The sequence below is a fragment of the Annulohypoxylon maeteangense genome, assembly GCF_022496945.1.
Source record: "Annulohypoxylon maeteangense strain CBS 123835 unplaced genomic scaffold GGS22scaffold_4, whole genome shotgun sequence".
Taxonomy (NCBI): Eukaryota; Fungi; Ascomycota; class Sordariomycetes; order Xylariales; family Hypoxylaceae; genus Annulohypoxylon; species Annulohypoxylon maeteangense.
The window spans coordinates 1436755-1455248 of NW_025953251.1; the positions used below are offsets into that span (position 1 = coordinate 1436755).

General features: G+C 47.4%; 7 protein-coding genes across 7 annotated transcripts; 3 read left to right on the plus strand and 4 right to left on the minus strand.

Moving 5' to 3' along the window:
* Positions 1-451: 451 nt before the first annotated feature.
* On the minus strand, positions 452-1426 carry GGS22DRAFT_186316 (uncharacterized protein; the record flags this gene model as incomplete). Its single annotated transcript, XM_047964440.1, has 3 exons — positions 452-994; positions 1053-1315; positions 1369-1426. The coding sequence occupies 3 exons, from the start codon at positions 1424-1426 to the stop codon at positions 452-454; spliced, it is 864 nt and encodes a 287-aa protein (XP_047821318.1).
* Positions 1427-2478: 1052 nt separating this feature from the next.
* On the minus strand, positions 2479-4900 carry GGS22DRAFT_109957 (MFS general substrate transporter). Its single transcript, XM_047957916.1, has 2 exons — positions 4108-4900; positions 2479-4038 (listed from the first exon to the last, which is right to left on the minus strand). Exons 1-2 carry the CDS (start codon positions 4496-4498, stop codon positions 2747-2749), a joined length of 1683 nt encoding a protein of 560 aa, XP_047821319.1. The 5' UTR covers positions 4499-4900; the 3' UTR covers positions 2479-2746.
* A 246-nt stretch (positions 4901-5146) lies between these two features.
* On the minus strand, positions 5147-7238 carry GGS22DRAFT_157265 (RNA polymerase I associated factor, A49-like protein). Its single transcript, XM_047960482.1, has 3 exons — positions 7021-7238; positions 6632-6954; positions 5147-6577 (listed from the first exon to the last, which is right to left on the minus strand). Exons 1-3 carry the CDS (start codon positions 7172-7174, stop codon positions 5705-5707), a joined length of 1350 nt encoding a protein of 449 aa, XP_047821320.1. The 5' UTR covers positions 7175-7238; the 3' UTR covers positions 5147-5704.
* Positions 7239-9329: 2091 nt separating this feature from the next.
* Positions 9330-10766, plus strand: GGS22DRAFT_186319 (kinase-like domain-containing protein; the record flags this gene model as incomplete). Its single annotated transcript, XM_047964441.1, has 7 exons — positions 9330-9399; positions 9475-9595; positions 9651-9954; positions 10009-10212; positions 10272-10294; positions 10400-10547; positions 10599-10766. The coding sequence occupies 7 exons, from the start codon at positions 9330-9332 to the stop codon at positions 10764-10766; spliced, it is 1038 nt and encodes a 345-aa protein (XP_047821321.1).
* Positions 10767-11361: 595 nt separating this feature from the next.
* Positions 11362-12474, plus strand: GGS22DRAFT_198746 (uncharacterized protein; the record flags this gene model as incomplete). The annotated part of the gene is made up of 1 exon (XM_047966172.1): positions 11362-12474. The coding sequence occupies exon 1, from the start codon at positions 11692-11694 to the stop codon at positions 12472-12474; it is 783 nt and encodes a 260-aa protein (XP_047821322.1). The 5' UTR covers positions 11362-11691.
* A 524-nt stretch (positions 12475-12998) lies between these two features.
* GGS22DRAFT_110012 (aldehyde dehydrogenase) lies at positions 12999-14972 on the plus strand. Its single transcript, XM_047957917.1, has 2 exons — positions 12999-13343; positions 13403-14972. Exons 1-2 carry the CDS (start codon positions 13225-13227, stop codon positions 14769-14771), a joined length of 1488 nt encoding a protein of 495 aa, XP_047821323.1. The 5' UTR covers positions 12999-13224; the 3' UTR covers positions 14772-14972.
* On the minus strand, positions 14972-17090 carry GGS22DRAFT_110016 (glycosyltransferase family 1 protein). The gene is made up of 4 exons (XM_047957918.1): positions 16442-17090; positions 16200-16371; positions 15507-16130; positions 14972-15452 (listed from the first exon to the last, which is right to left on the minus strand). Exons 1-4 carry the CDS (start codon positions 16926-16928, stop codon positions 15173-15175), a joined length of 1563 nt encoding a protein of 520 aa, XP_047821324.1. The 5' UTR covers positions 16929-17090; the 3' UTR covers positions 14972-15172.
* Between the last annotated feature and the right edge of the window lie 1404 nt (positions 17091-18494).

Genomic DNA, 18494 nt, shown 5'->3' on the forward strand with positions numbered 1-18494 from the left:
AGATCTTAGATCATTCGGCAGGAACACAGCAGCAAAAATGCAAAACGTACCAACAACCCGGAAGTCAGGACAGGGTCTTAAAAATTACATTTCTTATTCTCTTTTCTTTCTTTTGTTAGGAATACTAATTGACCCGAAACTTGGAGATACCCCTATATCAGCATCAATATGCCTCTTCGGTGCTCCTATCCTATCCCGTAGGACAGCTTGCAATCTTGACTGATCCCGATTAGGTCTACTACCTTCTCAGGCGCAAGAACGCCACCATTCCCTCTCCTTCGGACATCCGGACGCCTCGGCTTGCGTAGCCTCCAAACGTGAATTAAAAAATATACATGAACGTTCCCACTGTGGGTATCTTAAATGAAGGAACAAATAAATGTCCCCCGCGAGACTTGCTCGCTTAACGTGATAGAACAATCAACTAGACAATGACATTATCGACATAGGCTTATACGATGATATTGACCTGATTTTGCTGCTGCTTGACGATCGAAACGGCACCATTAGCGACAGTGATCTGCTCGAACGACGTGAACGTCTGCGACCCTAGGTTGGCAAACGCGTTGTTGTTGGACTGGTAGAAGCCACAGTCCTGAAGGAAGGTGTCGGTGCTCTCGATGAACAGGTTCTTCTGGTTAGGAAGGATGATGGCGGCCGGGTCGACGAAAACGAGATCGACAGACGGCGCCTGAGCACCGATGGGCAGAAGCAGGTTTTGGTTTATGCTACCGAAAGGCGCGTTGGGATCTTGGTTCACGATTTGTGCCGGGGCGGCTGAGGGCTGGGCGACGGCGGTGGCTGCTGCAACGCCTGCAAGGTCGACTGTCTGCGATGCACCAAGAGTCATGGTCTGTGCATCTGAGACCATAACCATGATTTGACTCTCCGGCTTTCCGTTATCGACAAGTTGCTGATTCACCATATATCGCTTTTGGTTATTCTTGCCCGCTCGAGCATCGATTACCGTCGACACCGTTACAATTACAGTATTCTATTTACTCATTAGCCAAAGGGAACTATCGAATTGTGGTACTATGAGATAGACTTACTACTTGCGAGAACCGAGCCTTGAAGTGGTTGAGTCGGATGTTGTTCTTGACATCTTGTAACTGGGTGATCAGGGCAACCTGCGCTTGCACGAGCGCAGCGAACTCCTGCTCAGCTACCCGCTGAAGGGCATCGAGTTGCGCCTGATTATTTTGGATGACGATAATGTTCGTCTCTTGTACTATCTGCTCGATAGTGAGGGGAGCACGCCGCGATCTCCACTTCAACCCTCGGTTAGATGCTGGCATGAGCGCATCAGTCGGAGCTAAACAAACTGTTAGTCTATAGAGACCTCCAAGTAGGGTTCATGAATCTTACCCGACGCAGCGAGCGACGACAGGCTCATCAAGGCCATACAAGCTTGAGTGAAACGCATGTTGAAAGTTTGGCTTTCCAGAAGCAAGAAGGAATGAATAAGAAAAGCCTTTCAAAGGACTGTGATAAATTTACTATTATGTATAAAGAACGGAAATCAAGACTACCTCTTGGGTGTCGAAGAAGAAAATGAAGGAGAGGAAAGATGAAGCGGGATGATCTACCAGAACGCGATCATACGACTACTCATAAGGCGATCACATTCAGTGCAAAGGAGATCATTCTCTATATATACTATCCTACCTAGGTGACGATCTAACGACATACTCTCTGGCTATGATTCTCATGATCTCCTTCTTTCTTCCGGATGGTCGCCCATCCGGTACATCTTCAAAGCGCCAAGATCGAGGATCTATCCCATGTCCTAAACACCACATTTCGAGATCTCATTCGTCAGGCTCCATATGCGGCTCTACCTGGGTCACTTTAAGGTGATAGTTAAGCTCGTTCGCGTAGACTTGGCTCCTGGAGCTAAACCAACACAGGACTCAATGACCTGGTGCCGGTGTCCCGTGCGGCATATATCTAGCGATTTAAGAGTTAAAATCTCCTGCTCTACCCCAGAATCGGACATAGCCTCATCGCAAGGTAACGAATCATCAGAAGAATAATTCGATGTTTGAGATGGGAAGCGATGACAGGTATCTAGGTACCTGTGAGTTTACCCCGGTAGGAGCCAATCAGAAGGGAGAATTGGCCCCCTGTCTCAGGTGCAGCACACGGATCTGTGGTATTCGAGACCCAGACGAAACGTCCCCCGTCTTAAAAGACCTTCACAGGAATTAATGCGATAACCCAAGACGGCAAACGGCAGACGGCATTCACCATTAAACAAATCCTCATCTAACTTGGTAAGATGTCATGATCTGCTAATCCATAAGTGCGATCTCACAGATTGCACGAAATGATCACCTAATTGAGCCGAAGACGAGGATCGAAAGATCTACGAACGTTTCGAGCTTTTGGAACTCTAGGAGATGGCAGTGCAAACTTTTTGTTCAGTATCATTGGAAATCTAGATGATCACTGGATGATCACTTCATGCTAAGGAGTCTTGCGGTGTATTGTACAATATCATTTTTGAGCCTCACCGACTCTAGAGTGGATATATGTCTATCTATCAAGGTAGGGACGCTATTCAAGGTCACTCTTTAACGAGAATAGACGTAGGGCCTAAGTCCTAAGTATGTCTCACACAGCGTCCGAACTAAAGAGTCCCCAAAGACATACCATGCAATGCCGCAGAAGTGGCACCTTACAGAGACGGATCGACATGATCCCGAACCCTTTACCAGCCCTAAACCACAAACCAAACTATCCCCTAATGAGCGAACCTAAAATCCAGCCTCCGCATACCCTCATCCTTCGTCGTCAAAACATAGTTCTCTTGCTCCTCCGTGCTCATCGCGTTCCACCTACGATCCCTAACCCTATTCCTCCAGATGTAAAACACCTTGACGAGGTAGAACAGCGCGATGTTAAACACCGTAACACCTAGCAAGATCTTGTTGCCGCGGCGGTAGAGCGGCTTATCGTCGTCGCGGTAGATATTCGTCGCGATGATGTTACCGCTCTGCACGAACATGTTGTATAATGCAGCGGAGACGGCGCGGGTGCGCACGGCGTTGCTGTTCTTTGCGTTCCAGCCGACGAGGATGGCGTGGCAGTATGGGTACGATAGCAGCCCTGTGAGCAGCGCGTACCGTATCCATGGCGACGCGGTGGCGGGGAGAAGTACGAGCGCGAGGATCCATGGGAAGATCCAGATGTTGGAACTGGAGCTTATGATGGATCGCTCGTTCACGCGTCGCGATATCCACGTCACCACGAGCAGGTTGACGGCGAATAGGAACTGCGACGGGATCGCGAGTAGATTCGCGTTGAAGACGGAGAAGCCGAGTTGTCGTAGGATGTATGACAGGTAGTTCGACGGCGGCGAGGGCGGGATGTACGTTGTGAGCCCGATGAGGTACAGCGGCCACTGCTCCCAGTCCGACGCTGCTTTGAAAAGCAGGCTAGGTCCCACGGCTTGTCGGTTGTTCATGTCGCCCTTACTCGGGTCGTCGCGGAGGAGTCGGTTGACTAATATGGACTCCTCGTGGTCGGTAAACCACCCGTCCTTGCCTCGGAACCAGTGCTTGGTCTGCGTAGGACCCGGTGGCATAAGACCCCACGAGAATATGCCGATGAGCGTCGTTATCAACCCCTCGATCAGGAACAGCCATCGCCAGCCGCTCCACCCGTGTATACCGCGCATCTGTAGGATTCCCGCGGCGAGCAGCGAACCGACGATGTTCACCGTGCTGAGCGCCGTCCAGAACCAAGCTAAGCGGAGCGGGAGCTCCCTGCTCTTGTAGAAGTAGGTGAGCCATAGCACGATGTCGGGGATGAACCCGCCCATGAGCAGGCCGAGAAGGGCTTTGATCGCGTAGAAAGACGACCTGTTGTGGATGAACGCCTGTGACATAGCCGTTATCGACCAGCCTACCATGATCGTGGGAATCCACCTGTCGGCCCCGAGCTTCTTGCTTATAAGCCCGCTAGGCAGTTCGGCGGCGAGGAAGCAGGCGAGGAAGATGGTTTGGCCGTAGTTGTAGTCGTTTGTGTTCATGCCTATGTTCTAATCGTCAGTAACCGGTTATATATAACTATATATGATTAGGATTGGGGTTGAAGACTCACCGATCTCAGCCAACATGTTATCCGAAATAGCCCTGTTGATATTCCTGCGATGCATATCGAGAGCGCAGAACATGAGCCAGGCCCAAACCATGATCCTCGCATCGACCTTCTTGACTAACCGTCGCTCCTCCTCCGCCGTCCACTTAAAGTTCGGGTCGAATCGGTGCCGGTTTTCGTACTTAGCCTTCTCATAAACACCGCGCCACTTCTCGGCCACGGACGGGTCGGAGAATACATGGTCATCGGTCGACCCGTAATCTTCGTCGGGTTTCTTCGCTGTCGGTTCGTCCTTAGAAGACCGGCTCGAGTTCACAGTCTCCTTCGGGTGGGCCGACTTCTCGATATCCGAGCCCGGGTCAGAGACCTCGACGCCCTTCAGATCACCTGCCATTGTTTTTCCCGCGTACTGCAATTCTCAATTACACATGGAATTGGGGCTCACGACAGGTACACGCTTCGCAATTCGAGTCCGCAGTACCTAATAAGCACAGCGCCGATTATCCCGTCGCGTCTCGTCAGCAATCTTCACGAAGAGCTAGAGCCGTGTAACCTCATTCCCCGGGATTTCTCGGTCTGGCGCAGCGATTTATATCAACATCGTCTCCATGGCCGCTAACACGTTCCGGTGCAATACCCCGAGCGATTGGGCGTTGCCTCTGCGATCACGTCATGCGGGCGGACGAAGACTGGTCGGTGCGACCTTATCTATTGCACCATTCCAGGGGGTCAATTGTGCGAAGCCGTCTTCTGCAGGTTCACTAGCAATCACAAATTTCTCACCGAACCTTGGCGCCCCGGGTTATAGTCGCTGAAAAAATTACGTCCGTGGTATTTCGTCATAACTGTTGTTCTTTGCGAATGATACTACTACCTAGTTAAGTCAATTATCGTGTAAGTTCGCCGCTTGACTTGGAAGGAATGCGACCGAGCAAGGACCGGCCCCGGCGAGCTTCCCCGGTTGGTAGTGCGGGATCCTCCCGTCAAATTGACATGTTCCGATTGCAAACGCACGGAAGGCCGGACGCATGTAAATAGGGCTATCTATTACATAAACTACCTATCTATAGATAGATATCGTGGGGTTTGACAGAACATAGACATACGCTTTATCTATTCCCTTCCCCCAGGCTAATTGAAGCTAGGTGAAGAACCAAGAACTCAACCGACACCTAGCTAACCTCGTAATTCTTTTGGTCTAAAGTTTAGTGGACTGTATTAAAATGAAGACGCAATCGCCAAGAGCAAGTAGTCCCCCTGCCACACCTATAAGGTCATACTTAATCCGATCACTAACTATGTATATGACGAGAAGTCTGGATTCTAAGTCGATTAAACTTATGGGTATCTGGCCAGACCGACGCGGCGATAATAGAGATGTCGGATAGTAGCCGTAAAAGAGCATTCCGCCGATAATTGCTTTTCGTATGATAAATGTGACGCAAATGCTAAGATGTTAATACCTAACCACGTTCCTTGCAAGTACCTATGTCTAGGTTCAGTGGCAGCCCAAAATACACAGCAGCAATAGACATATTTTTGTTCCGATAAGCCTCATGTCCGATGGCGCCGTAATCATCTTCCTCGTCTCCTCATTCAATTAACGCCCGCGCGGCCGCTGATATCTGACCTTCGGAAACACTAGCGGCAGAGCCAAACTTGCCACTTGCACGTGGGTTCCTTTCTCAGCGCCCTTTTCGATTTTGACCTTACCACCTATCTCCCGGAAATACTGGCCGAATTGCTTCTCATCGAGGCCGAGATCAAACCTGATGCGGCTTGTATCGAAACTGTAATTCGACAAGATCGATGCGAGGGCACAGCAGTAAGTATATACCAAGTCGGTATGGAATTTCCTCATCTCTCCGTTAGACGAAAACTTTCGTCTAATACTCTCGACGACGGGCTCGGGTGCCGGGTTCAAGAGTTCTCTTAATTTGTCTCTTGGCGGGATTCGCTTTGTACCTCTTTCTTTCCCAGGCTTAGCATTCTTGACAAACTTGAGAAGCAAGTCTAGATATCGAAGAGCTCGCAGTCTGTGCACTGGATTTGGGCCTTCTCCAACGGGAACGAGCCTGCTCGCAACGAATGAACTTGTCATTGTCTTGTTTAGACCCTTCTTAAGCTGCTCTTGCCAGTCTCTGACTGGAATGGCGTTTAATATATCGCCACCAATTAATCCTTCGGGTGTGTACACATCTTGGATTTCCTCGGCATCGTAATTTCCTGGGGGGATCGGTTTCGCTAAATCGGCTTGGGCTTGGAGGTCCTCTTTAGATGCCATTCCTATGGTAACATCGTTAATCGATTCCATCAGAGCTTTGGAGGCAGAACTGAGCTTCTGAGGGTCTCCTCCAGCATCGGCGATCGCCTTCTCTGGAGCAATTGCGTTCTCAGTAATTGCAGCAAGAGCCTTTTTGGCTTTCTTGGTTCCAAACGCCTCGCCAAGATTATTTCTAAGTTCCAGCATTGTCTATAGAACAATTAGATATTCCCTGAATAAATAATGAAGAAACACTTGATTTACCTGCGTGGCTTCTCTCTCTGTGACATCTTCGGGTGGCTTTTGTGATCGAACCACACCCCGCACAGCCATCTTCTTAGCTTCTACCACGGCCAACTTCCCGGTTTGGGGGTCGAAAACACCGATGTAATGTTTAAGATGCGATTCGCGACCACCGGGGCCTTCTTCCTTCGCCGTATAGTCTAGTTTGCCATGTGAAGATGAATGTAGTAGTAGGCTAGATGTACGAGAATCGGATTTCTTGCTTCGCTTGGAACTTGTGGACTGGGGTGTCGTGTACGCCTGGAATTTCATTGAATCTTGAAGACAGAGACCAGGTGAGGTTGCTATGATGATGTTAATTATAACCGATAAATATGATAAATAGTTTACTATATAGTACCAAGGCATACCTATTACTGGAGGACAAGTTTTCGCGGTTTGGACAGAGGAGACTCTGACGAAGTTGGATTGCGATTGAGAAGGAGTTTGAACAGCTACCTTTTTCTTTGGTCGTTGGCTTCCATCCTCGCCGCGCTTTCTTTTCTTTTCTTTATGTTCCGCCATGTTCAATATGTGTTGAATGAAATGGTTGATTTGGAATGATCAAATATTCCGGGGGTTCACGAGTTGCTGGTGCAAATTTAATGAGGAATTGACTCGGTGAAAAAACAGAGGAGAAAAAAAAAGGAAATCTGCCGTGAATGCAAGTAGCGGGATGGATTAGGCAGGCGGTGAATATACCCCACAGATCAAAGTATCTATGTACCTGAGTAACCAAGATCAATCTTGCGCTACTCGCTTAGCTGCAAGCGATTTCTTAAAGCGCAATTTGAACAGCATCATACCTCACCTAGCTTTCTTAGTACGGGAAGCTCTTAAAATTTACTGATGGCATTCCATCCATGGATCGTGTAAAATGTATTAAGCCTCTAAAATTTACTACAATCTGAAAGGTGTGGTTTGTAGATCTTCTACATCAGTGCCTTATACATTGACATCTGGTTAGAAAGAGGGGTAGCTGACAATAGACGTCATTAGCATATTCGCCACACAAACGTCACACAATTATAGGTACTTCACAATAAGCAAAACATAAAATATACTGGGATCAGTACTGGCAAATTGATTGACTAGCTAAAAGACCCCATTTTACGGCAATGATCATGAGTAGTATAGCAATTAAGCTTCTTGCTCTGCGATGCGTAAACAAATCGTTGGTCCACTCGATGGTGTTTGACCAGCGAACCGTCCGTCCAATTCATTGTCGCCATTGTGTCAATCCCCCACAGCCCCAGCCCTTCCTTTGATATCTTCCTTGGTGTCATATGTGAGCACCGTCTTGAGGTGAGGAATAATCATTGTAGTCGAGTTCCGAGTGCTGAATGCTGATGTGTCGATTGTTCTTGGTAGATGTCATGGCGCGATGCGGTCTGGCGGAGAGACGCTGAGATCGAGTAAATGTGATGTGTTTACTTGCTGTAACGGAGAGGTTCCAATTAGTGCAGGCTCAGTTAGACAGAAATCGCATGAAAACATACCTGCGAGCTCTCATCTTTCTCCTCTTACGCTTGAGGCGACGAACTCTCTTCTTTCTCCACTTGGCTCTCATCTTGGCGACTGTGCTGCATGTTGTTGTTAGTATTTGACACTCTTTGCAATGTTATAGAGATGGTGGAGGTGAGTGAGTTGTGGGTGATTTATGACGATCGCGGGGAAGATGAAGAAGAATCGTGCGACTCAACCACGCGAAATAAATAAAACCAATGCGCGCGGATGGTGGAATAAGAAGAATGTGCATCGATGTACGTAGTGTGTAGTTTGCGATGTATAATACCAGTTATTAGGGGGTAATTTTGTACTTACAAGTTGCTGTAGATGAGTTGCTTTGTTGATGAAGCTTGGTAGAAGGAAAGGAAGTTTTAAAAGTGGCATGAATTGAAGAAGTATGGTTGGGAATTATGTTAGGGTTGTGATCGGCTATTTCTCGGGTGCAAATATAGTGGGGGAGATTCCTAGCAACCTGCGATTGTGCAGCGGGGCAGCTGCCGGACAGATGGCACACCGGCCAGTTTTGAGCGAATAATTACGTAAGATGTTTGCTCCAAGGTTCATTGTCAACTTGGAAGCGACTTCAGACACCACAAACCCTTGATAAAAATAGGAAATTTTGTGCATTATTGCAATTGATACCTAGAGATTGAAGAGTATATACCTAGTACGTCATCAATGAAATCTGATGCCTGTTCTCAAGTCGGTCGATTACGGGTTAGCACCGCAGACTGCAGTATTTTATTATTCCTAATCAACCGCCTGATCGACTGTTCTTTCCCATGACGGCTTCAAGTTCAGGTAGGCGCCGACTCACAGCTAGACTGGTGACTACCTTTATTATAGGTCTCTTGCAATTTTTTAATGGCACAATCACCCATATGTATAAAGTTTTCTTAATAAAGTGTTTCAGATTGAGTAAGATTCTGTACCTAGTATGCTTCTTGCGCTTGCAGTGTTTGAATCCATACTACTGAGGTAGAGCAGTTGCGACTGTCATTCACGACGGTATCAGAAAACTTTGAAGTCAAACTCCCCCAACTCAAACATATTCCAAGAAATCCAGCCTCGTCAATTCAATGTCGATACATGTTAATATTTCGTACTCCTAACCATTCTCTGCATCCATGGGATGTTGCCTTAATCCAGACCCATCATTTCTACACGTACCATGGTTCACCCAATCGCCCAGATATCTTTTTGGGTTCAAGGAAACTCGCTAGAAGGCTGCAAGCCTCCAGGTAGGACCTACCTATTTCAACTAGACCAGATCCAGTCTTGTTTTATAGTAGAGACGCTAACATAACTTCCTCTAGAGGGCTTCCATGTAAACAAATCATTAGATGGAAACGCTAGCCGCCACAACTCTCAACAATTTATGGATCTCCCCCTATACCCAGGGCGGTTGATCACAGTCGGGCGGGATCACCATATGAAGTATGTTGAAAGTTCTATCATTACACTTTAGTTATCATCACTAAAGACATGGCAGTGATGTTTCTATAAATCACCCGTATGTCTCAAGGAAGCACTTTGTTATTTATTCAGTCCTCTATGACCCAGACGACAAGTATACACAACCCCCCTTGATATATATTCGAGACTGCCAATCTCTGGAGGGCACATACGTCGAAGAAACTTGCATTGGTAATAAAGAGAAAGGTCCATCGCCAGGCTTTTACCTCAGCCAGGATGTTGTGATCACCATAAAACCTCATTGGAAGTTTCGCATTTCACTCTTGGGCTGTTCAGATTTAAAGTCACCACTGACTGCAATTCAACTCAAGGAATCTAGCGTAAGTCAATCAAGAGCAATTAGATTCCTAGGCAAAACTAACTGTGAGTCGCAGCTGTTTAGCGATCGATACATGATTAGCAACAGAGTTCTTGGTAGTGGATCCTTTGCATCAATTCATCTAGCTATTGATGTGAAGACTGGGAGACAACTTGCCTGCAAAATTCACGACCTTGACCATCTTGGTCGATTCGCACACCCTCGAGATATAATCCAACGCACTCTAGATGAGACTGATATACTTGGAAAACTAAGCCATGTATGGTCCAATTTACCCCCATTTACCTCAGCGTATCAATATATTAACAACAATATAAGCCCAACCTCCCCATCTTCGAATAGTATGTAAAACAGCAACTTTTTGCTTCTTTCAATATATTCTGAAAGTGGAAGGTTCCTAGTTAAGCTACCTGGAGAAAATAAATCACTGACTACCGTCGTCACAGTGCGTTTCGGTCGCGACACACTCTTTACACCTTCACTGAACTTGCAACAGGCGGTGATCTTTTCTCAATGCGCTTAGCACGAGGAGTCTTCTCAGAGCAAGATACCAAACTTGTCATTTTACAGATCTTGAACGCCATCAAATATCTTGTACGTACAATAAGATTATTTCAGGTGAGTCGCTGCTGACCCTTATTGTAGCATACTGGGGGTATAGCACATCGCGATTTAAAGCCGGAGAATGTGCTGTTCTCTACGGGACCACATGCTACAGGTCGAGTGATCGTTAGCGACCTAGGCTTCGCGAAATCATTAGCTTCCGGTCGAATGCGTAGCCAAGTAGGAACTCAACAATACATGGCACCGTAAGGCCTTAGATATATTACTTGATAATATTATGAAAACTTGCTTACCATGCAGCAGGGAAGTTCAGTGTGGCCATATATATGATCTAGCCGTTGATATTTGGTCTATCGGCATGATCGCAGTATTTCTTTTGTCACCAGACCACTTGGTGACCCCTAGCAACCTCGTCAAAGGAAGTCAAGAGGCAATCAACGGATGGCTTGATAGCGTCTTTGACGACCAGTCTCATCAGAAAATCAGCCACAATTGCCAGGAGTTTATTAGGTCTTGCTTAAAATATGAACCCGCTCGCAGGATAGAAGCATCACAGGCGAAAACCCATATTTGGTTCCGAAAACACCTAGACAATGGACGTTTCAAATTCCGCATGAATGAAAACACGAAAACGTGGAAGCCATCCCACCTCATCTCACCTCCTATACAACGACTTCCAGACTTAAAAAGTATTAAAAACTTAAGTCAGCCAACTTCTGAGACCAATTTAGGTAAGAGAAAGTTCACGAGCACGACCTTAAGTACTAGTAGTTCTCGAGAATCTCCATACTTCAAAGGTATGAATTTGGCATCTTCCAAACGAATGAAGAATTCGAGAAAATAAGATACGAATGTCGTGGGGATCAATACCACGCTCGCTCGGTTCAGAAAATGGATCCTTTCTGTCCGCTCGTCATAGCAAACCATACCTATTGTTTGAAACAATGGAGGCACTGACGAACAAGGACTTATAAAGATCATTGTTAATCCTGTAATGTCTTTTAGGTTTCTTTTAGATGTTTCTTTGTGACTCGAGAGTTAGCAACTAGCACATACAAAGGCTTTATTCCGATTGTTCGTAGCTACCATATGCGCTCTCAAATATCAATAGATAAGAAAGGTCAATTCTTGCCAATTTTCGATTTCTGGACGTCAAATTTATTAACTATTCAACATGTCATCAATTCATTCTCGGGGGACTTCTAGCGATGCTGGAGCGAAAAAACCTCTATGCAAAAAGGATTTTATTAAGAACATCCGAGAGATTACAGACAAGAAAGTCCGAACGAAGAACTCAGGTCCAAAGTCTCAGGACAAGCCGAAAGAGGTAAATGAAGAAAAAGAACCCGATAGAGATTTGGCTACAGGAAGAATATTAGTTGACGACGGAGGTTCTTGTTTGGCATGTACTAAAAAAGGACTTAACTGCACCTTGAATTACCTAGGGGTTGAGGGTGTGGACAAATGCGCTGCTTGTAAGAGATCAGGAGCTCAATACTGCATCAGGCAACGCCCAGTAGGGAAGCTGATTCCTTTCAGGGGGCCGCCTTGGCATAACCCGAACTACTTCTCCGTTGGTGCCGAACCGAGCCCGGAGGAAATGCGAGAAATTCTCCAAGAGCATTATCAGGGCCAGGATGTATATTGTAATGGTGAGTACATGCGCGAGGGGGACCGCAACAGGTTTGCGCTCCCTCCTTTCAACGGCAGCGACTTACCACTAGAAGATCGAATGGAAAATTGGAAGTCAGCGGACTGGAAACGAGTTCTACCTACTTGGGAGAATGCAAGCTATTATAAGGACAGTAAGGGGTCGGGTGCACATTCGGATGCCACAGGTGGGGAAGAGGTTCATGTCAGTCAGGATACGATCGATTACTTCCGGGTTCTTCGGAAGTACCCGCCAAGGAATATTCACTTCCAGGAATATATGAAAGAGATCGGGGAAACCTGGTGATTTGGAATGCTATTTGCTGACAGGGTGGTCGGGGTGGTTACCTAGAGGCTTAGACAATTACTTGCCTAGGTACCTAGCAGGCAGGCTGTGAGGACATAGGTAGGTAACTATAAGGTAATGTACCCATAAATTATAATACAATAACAAATATGATATGCACACCTTTATTTGTCTAGGTAATTAGATATCACATATTTCTGGAACTTTGGTGATTTGTGTAATATACGATGGCTAGAATATTGGTATTTTACTCATCATCTTGATAATCTCCCTGGTAAGCATAGTCGCATTCGCACTTCGGGGTGACATAATCGCCAAAGAGGCTGTGATATAGAATGCCTACATACACGTGGTAGTTATTTGCTATCTAGATGTATACCCCAACATCTTTTGGCGTTGGTAGGTTGGAGTAGTGGTTAAAAGGCGTTTGCGACCCTGTGCCGTAGGGTCACCTATGACAACAGGCCTCGAATCGACGGGGCATTTGGCGCCGCGTGGGCGGACAAGGATGTAATCTACTGTGACGAACATAATTACATATCTCTTATATCTTAAAATATTCACGGAAGCCCCCGATATATCCGATCGGTTAGGTATCATCATATTCATTGACTATGCGAGTCAACCCCTTTCCATAAATATGTGACACAATGAGGAGTATAAATAAAAGCAGGCTTTACCTCATTCTCGAGACCTCCATCACTTGAACTTCATCATATATCTTTTGATTCAAAGTCATACACATATATCATGGAGGTAATGCTCAAGGCTCCGAATGGCACCAAGTGGTCACAGCCACTAGGCCTATTCATCAACAACAAGTTCGTGAATAGTAGCGAGGGCAAGACGATTCCCACGATTAACCCCACGTAAGTACTAGGTAAACCACCCCCCTTACATCGCGAACACATTCTCACCACCCCACCAGAACCGAAGAAGAAATATGCGCCCCCCAAGCCGCCACAGCAGCAGACATCGACACCGCAGTGCAAGCTGCACGCACAGCCTTCAAACACCCATCCTGGGCGAACCTCACCGGCCGCGAGCGCGCCGTCCTCATGCACAAGCTCGCGAACCTCATCTCACAGCACGGGGACGTATTAGCCGCCATCGACGCCATCGACAACGGCAAGACGTTCGCGACAGCGAAGCACTTCGAAGTCCCCTGGGCCGTCGAAGTGCTGCGCTACTACGCGGGCTGGGCCGACAAAATGTACGGCCAGACGGCGGACTGCGGCCCCGACCGCGTCGCGTACACGGTCAAAGCGCCCGTCGGCGTCGTCGCGCAGATTATCCCGTGGAACATGAATATCGGGTTCGTCGGCATGAAGCTCGGGCCTGCGATCGCGTGCGGGAATGCGGTCGTGTTGAAGGCGTCGGAGGCGTGTCCGCTTTCCGTGCTGTATATCGCGAAGTTAGTTAAAGAAGCGGGGTTTCCGCCCGGCGTGGTGAATTTCGTTAATGGCTATGGCGGAGACGCGGGGGCGGCGCTGGTTTCGCATCCGGGCGTCGATAAGGTTTCGTTTACGGGGAGCACGGAGACGGGGAAGGCGATCATGCGGCTTGCGGCTGCGACGCTGAAGGGGGTTACGTTGGAGACGGGTGGGAAGACCCCGGCTATTGTGTTTGAGGACGCGGATTTGGATAATGCGGTTATGTGGACGCATCGTGGGGTTATGGCGTACTCGGGCCAGATGTGCTTTGCGAACTCGCGCGTTTTGGTCCAGGAGGGCGTTTATGATGCCTTCTTGGCTAAGTTTAAAGAGCAGGTTTCCCAGGTCTCGGTGCTGGGAGATCCGTTTGAGAAGACGACTTTCCAGGGCCCGCAGGTGTCGAGGGTGCAGTATGAGAAGATCCTTGGGTATATACGTGGGGCTAGGGAGGAGGGCGCGACGGTGTTTATGGGCGGCGAGCCGGCGGCGTTCGATGGGAAGGGATTCTTTGTCCAGCCGACCGTGTTCACGGATGTGAAGCCCGGGATGAAAATCTACCGCGAGGAGATCTTTGGGCCGTGTGTTGCTGTCGTCCCTTTTAAGACGGAGGAGGACGCCTTAGAGATGGCGAACGATACCGCGTACGGTCTCTCCTCGTGCGTTTTTACCAGTAGCATCGCGAGAGCCCACCGCGTTGCTAATGGGTTCGAGGCCGGTCAGGTGTACATCAATTCTTCGAGCACGCCGGATATCCGGCTCCCGTTTGGTGGCACAAAGCAGTCGGGCATCGGTGCGGAGAATGGGGAGGCAGGTTTGCTGCCTTATTACTATACTAAGTCTATCTATATCAACTTGAAGGTCTAGGGTATTATGTATTAAATTAACTTGTGCTTCGGTTTATAACATTTGTCCTGGTACTATGTGTGCTATTTTAGAATTACTGAAATACGTGGTGACGCTCATGGTGGATAAAAGTGGAGAAAGGGGTAAATAGGGGCATTATGATTATGCAATGGATTGAGATAGCTGATATGTTTCTAGGATTCTTGCCTACTGAAATTTCAAGGAACATGCCCAGGGATACCCTGAGTTAACTTCCTATTGAGATGCATTCTATAGTGTATGTCAACACCGAAGATGACTTTTCTTTTTGTCACAGCCATCCGTACATCTATACGTACTAAGTAGCCGGGGTTCCCCAGTATCCCCTAAGCCACACGCTTATGGCTTGCTAACGTCCCGATTAGTGTCTTAACGACCGTATCTTAAGCACCGTGCGCTGCCAGCTTCGCAACTTCTCTTGCTGAGATATACCGGCCAGGATCTCGCTGAGCTATTTCTCCAATCTGCTTTGCCTTCTCTCGTAAGGACTCAGCGATCTTACCACTACCAAGAACTGTAGAAAAGGAATCATGAAGACATTCGGCTGTAAAAGAGGGAGCAGTTTCTTGACACGCCCAAACTCCCACGCCGAGATACTGAGCCTGTTGTGCGAGACTGTAGTGGTCAGTCCACTGCGGTAAAATTATCTGTGGTATGCCGGTTCTGTCGTAAGATAGGGGTTAGTACTTTATTTAGGGGGCGGGGCGAGTGCCTTACCCGAGTGCCTCGTGGAAACCTCCCGCACCGCCATGGTGTACTGAAGCCACAATATGACCTGTTTCAAAAAGAGTCGTTGGTTCGACAGGCAACCAAGATATCATCTCAAGGCGGCCATTCTTGAGGAACGGGCGTACCGGATCCAAGAACTCGTCACCAAACTGCTTACCCGTCTTAGAGAACTTCCATAGAATTTGAAGATCGGTCCTCTCGTGCAATATGTCTGCGATAGCTTGCGCCATAGCACTAGCCCGGACTTTATCCCAGGCGAAGAAACTCCCGAGGTTGACGAAAAGAGTCGACGTCTTGGCAAGCCATTGATTCAGCTCCGGATTTACTTCTTCTAGAGTGGAGAGGGAAAGGGAAATTGGTCCGGTATATGTCACATTTGGCGGGACATGGTCCAGGGGTATTGTGGCTTCAGCTAGGCTTTGAATGAAGAAGGGTACATTTGAGCGGTGCAGATCATTGTAGGTAATACGGTTGATACCTTTCTGCTGAAGAAGTTTCTTCGCGGACTTGAAATGGTGCATAGATCCCAGGAAATAGAAGTACCGCACATTGATATAGATATTCTCTAGCACTCTACTCCATGGGACAGGATACAGAATACCAGAGCCCAAACTAAACGACACGTGGGCTTTTATATTAGCTACATGACTAAGTAGAACAATTTGAGAAGCATGCACATACACAGGATATTTCCACAGCCATTTCAAATAAGGTTGATGGAGAGGGAAGACGTCAATCGGTATATTTGGAACGATGAAAGCATGCAGTCTTTTCCGATTACGAGCTGCATCAAGACCAGGTCGAAAAAACATGTCCAAAAGTACGAGGGAGGGATCTACCTCATCGATGATCTCTGTGGCGTCATTAGCGAGATGCAAGTTAGCGCCGAGCCGAACCCCCACGTAAAAAAGTAAAGATATTACCGGTGAGCTGCTGAAAGAGTTCCAAATGCGCTTCTCCTGACCATGGCGCAGTGAAGAATGCCATATCCTTGCCAGTTTCGTCGATATGAGCACGGCCTGGCGGACGTGTGATGCTCATCGGTGTTCTCCCCGATATTACCATGGCTTTTGCGAAGTCGTACTGTTCTGGGAGCTCGTGGAACACGATATCTTCCGCAGAAGAGTTCGTCTTCCGGACATGTTTTGAGATACTGTCCAATCTTGGGAGCGTGGGGGGGAAGGACGCAACATGCATGCGGATCTCTGGATGGCGCTCTAATAAGGCGTGCGCCGTCGCAAGATGCACATTGGAGAGGCCGAACTCACAGTTTACTATGAAGAGAACGGTGTTATTACGACCTATGGCAGATGGCGTGTACTGGGTTGACGGTTTTACAGCCATCTGAGAGAGTAAAAGGGACACAACTGCAATGAGCAAAGAGCTCCCCAAGAGCAGTCGTGTAAACATCGTGTAAAAAGACTAACACAGCGACATTGGATGGCTGTTGTTTGAAAAATCCAGTGAGAGGGATTCGCATAGCCTGTGCTCTGCAGTTGGTTTTATAATGAGAGCATCTATCCAGTATTACCAGTAGAATTTAAACAACACCCTCCCTTTAACTAATATTTCTGAGTCAGATATGATATTTTCGTTTATACTATCTTCAACTACTGGGCAGCTGGGTGCCGTGCAGGGGGATACTAACGGTTTGAGGCTTTACAGCATGCAGCTTCATGACCTGTCATTGGCCAGTGTGGATACACAAACGATGCAGTGTTACTACAGAAATTGCAACCGTAGGTAGACGCCACTATCTCTCTATTCCTCGTCAGGTATCACAGTGCGATAGATTACAGAAACCAACAGTACAACCAATATGACGATGAGAGGTCCACCAGATAGAAAGGCCTAACAATCACGCAAATACTAATCCATTCATCTTCATCTCACGAAAGTTGGTTTTACGCTGATGACGCGATAGGTTGAACCAGTGTAGCTCACATTGTCGATCATAACGGGATCGTAACGATAACCAACGATAATGGCGCGTAAATTCTATAATACTTGGCTTCCTGCATCCCAACTCCCTAGCTTCACACCAGTACCCCCGACCCCCGCAGTATCTAGCATAAGTTGCCAGCCCCTTTTTAAATCTATAGCGGTATGTACGTCTCTGCAGAGCCAAGATAAGTCGCTCATGCGATATCAGATCCGTCAGCTGAAGCAGTATATCCATTATTCCGGACGTCGTGTTGATTTAGGAGATGTTGACGTTCGTTGCGCCATCTAGGGACTCAAACTCGCGAACAGTGGTGATTTTCGTTTCAATACGGAATCTCGTTAAACTTGACATCAACAATCGTGCTGGAGACCAGGTAGACAGGAAACAGATCGGCTCCGAGTATTGTATAGTATGATATAATCCTAACGCCGTGGCTCATGGTCGCTATTTGATTGGCGATCTAACTCGGACCTAGATGTCTCAATAGACTCCTTAATCGGTATCCCAATTGGAAGGTCCATTCCGGGCAACGATGCTCTTCTACGCCTTCGCCGGCTTTGGCGACTCTGACTTCTTTGTTGCCTTAAATATTCGTCGCTCTGCTCTTCCTCATCTTCGCCATCCTTTCCCATGGATATTAGATGTTTTAATTTCTTGATCCGAACAACGACCTTATCAACCCAAAGTCCTATTGATGATCGTGGTAATGGCTCCTCCACAATTACGGGATTCGGGACGAATTCCCATACTTTGATCGTAGGGCTGAATCTGACGCGCTTCGGGGGCGGCTCAATACGAACTAATTTATAGGACCTGATTGTAAACATTTTGCTGCATTCGTGAAGTAGATAATGGTCTTCGGTTTTAAGTGAGTGTTGTAGATATATAAAGACGGGTTGGATGGCTGACCAGCGCGTCGTCTATTGAAGCGGCAACTCAGAGACGTTCCTAGTGGATGTATCGGTTGTTGGGTTTCCTAGCCAGAACCACACTCTAATAAAGTATGTGTGATGAATTCCATATATAGAACT

Excerpts from the sequence above, each read along its gene's own strand:
- GGS22DRAFT_157265 (XM_047960482.1), bottom strand. The coding sequence starts at position 7,174 with ATGGCGGAACATAAAGAAAAGAAAAGAAAGCGCGGCGAGGATGGAAGC. Across the intron at positions 6,955-7,020 it reads AACTTGTCCTCCAGTAATAG|CAACCTCACCTGGTCTCTGT; the intron begins GTATGCCTTGGT and ends ACATCATCATAG. Across the intron at positions 6,578-6,631 it reads CAGAGAGAGAAGCCACGCAG|ACAATGCTGGAACTTAGAAA; the intron begins GTAAATCAAGTG and ends ATTGTTCTATAG.
- GGS22DRAFT_109957 (XM_047957916.1), bottom strand. The coding sequence starts at position 4,498 with ATGGCAGGTGATCTGAAGGGCGTCGAGGTCTCTGACCCGGGCTCGGAT. Across the intron at positions 4,039-4,107 it reads TAACATGTTGGCTGAGATCG|GCATGAACACAAACGACTAC; the intron begins GTGAGTCTTCAA and ends ATTAGAACATAG.
- GGS22DRAFT_110012 (XM_047957917.1), top strand. The coding sequence starts at position 13,225 with ATGGAGGTAATGCTCAAGGCTCCGAATGGCACCAAGTGGTCACAGCCA. Across the intron at positions 13,344-13,402 it reads ATTCCCACGATTAACCCCAC|AACCGAAGAAGAAATATGCG; the intron begins GTAAGTACTAGG and ends CCACCCCACCAG.
- GGS22DRAFT_110016 (XM_047957918.1), bottom strand. The coding sequence starts at position 16,928 with ATGTTTACACGACTGCTCTTGGGGAGCTCTTTGCTCATTGCAGTTGTG. Across the intron at positions 16,372-16,441 it reads ACTCTTTCAGCAGCTCACCG|AGATCATCGATGAGGTAGAT; the intron begins GTAATATCTTTA and ends ATGACGCCACAG. Across the intron at positions 16,131-16,199 it reads TGGCTGTGGAAATATCCTGT|TTTGGGCTCTGGTATTCTGT; the intron begins GTATGTGCATGC and ends CGTGTCGTTTAG.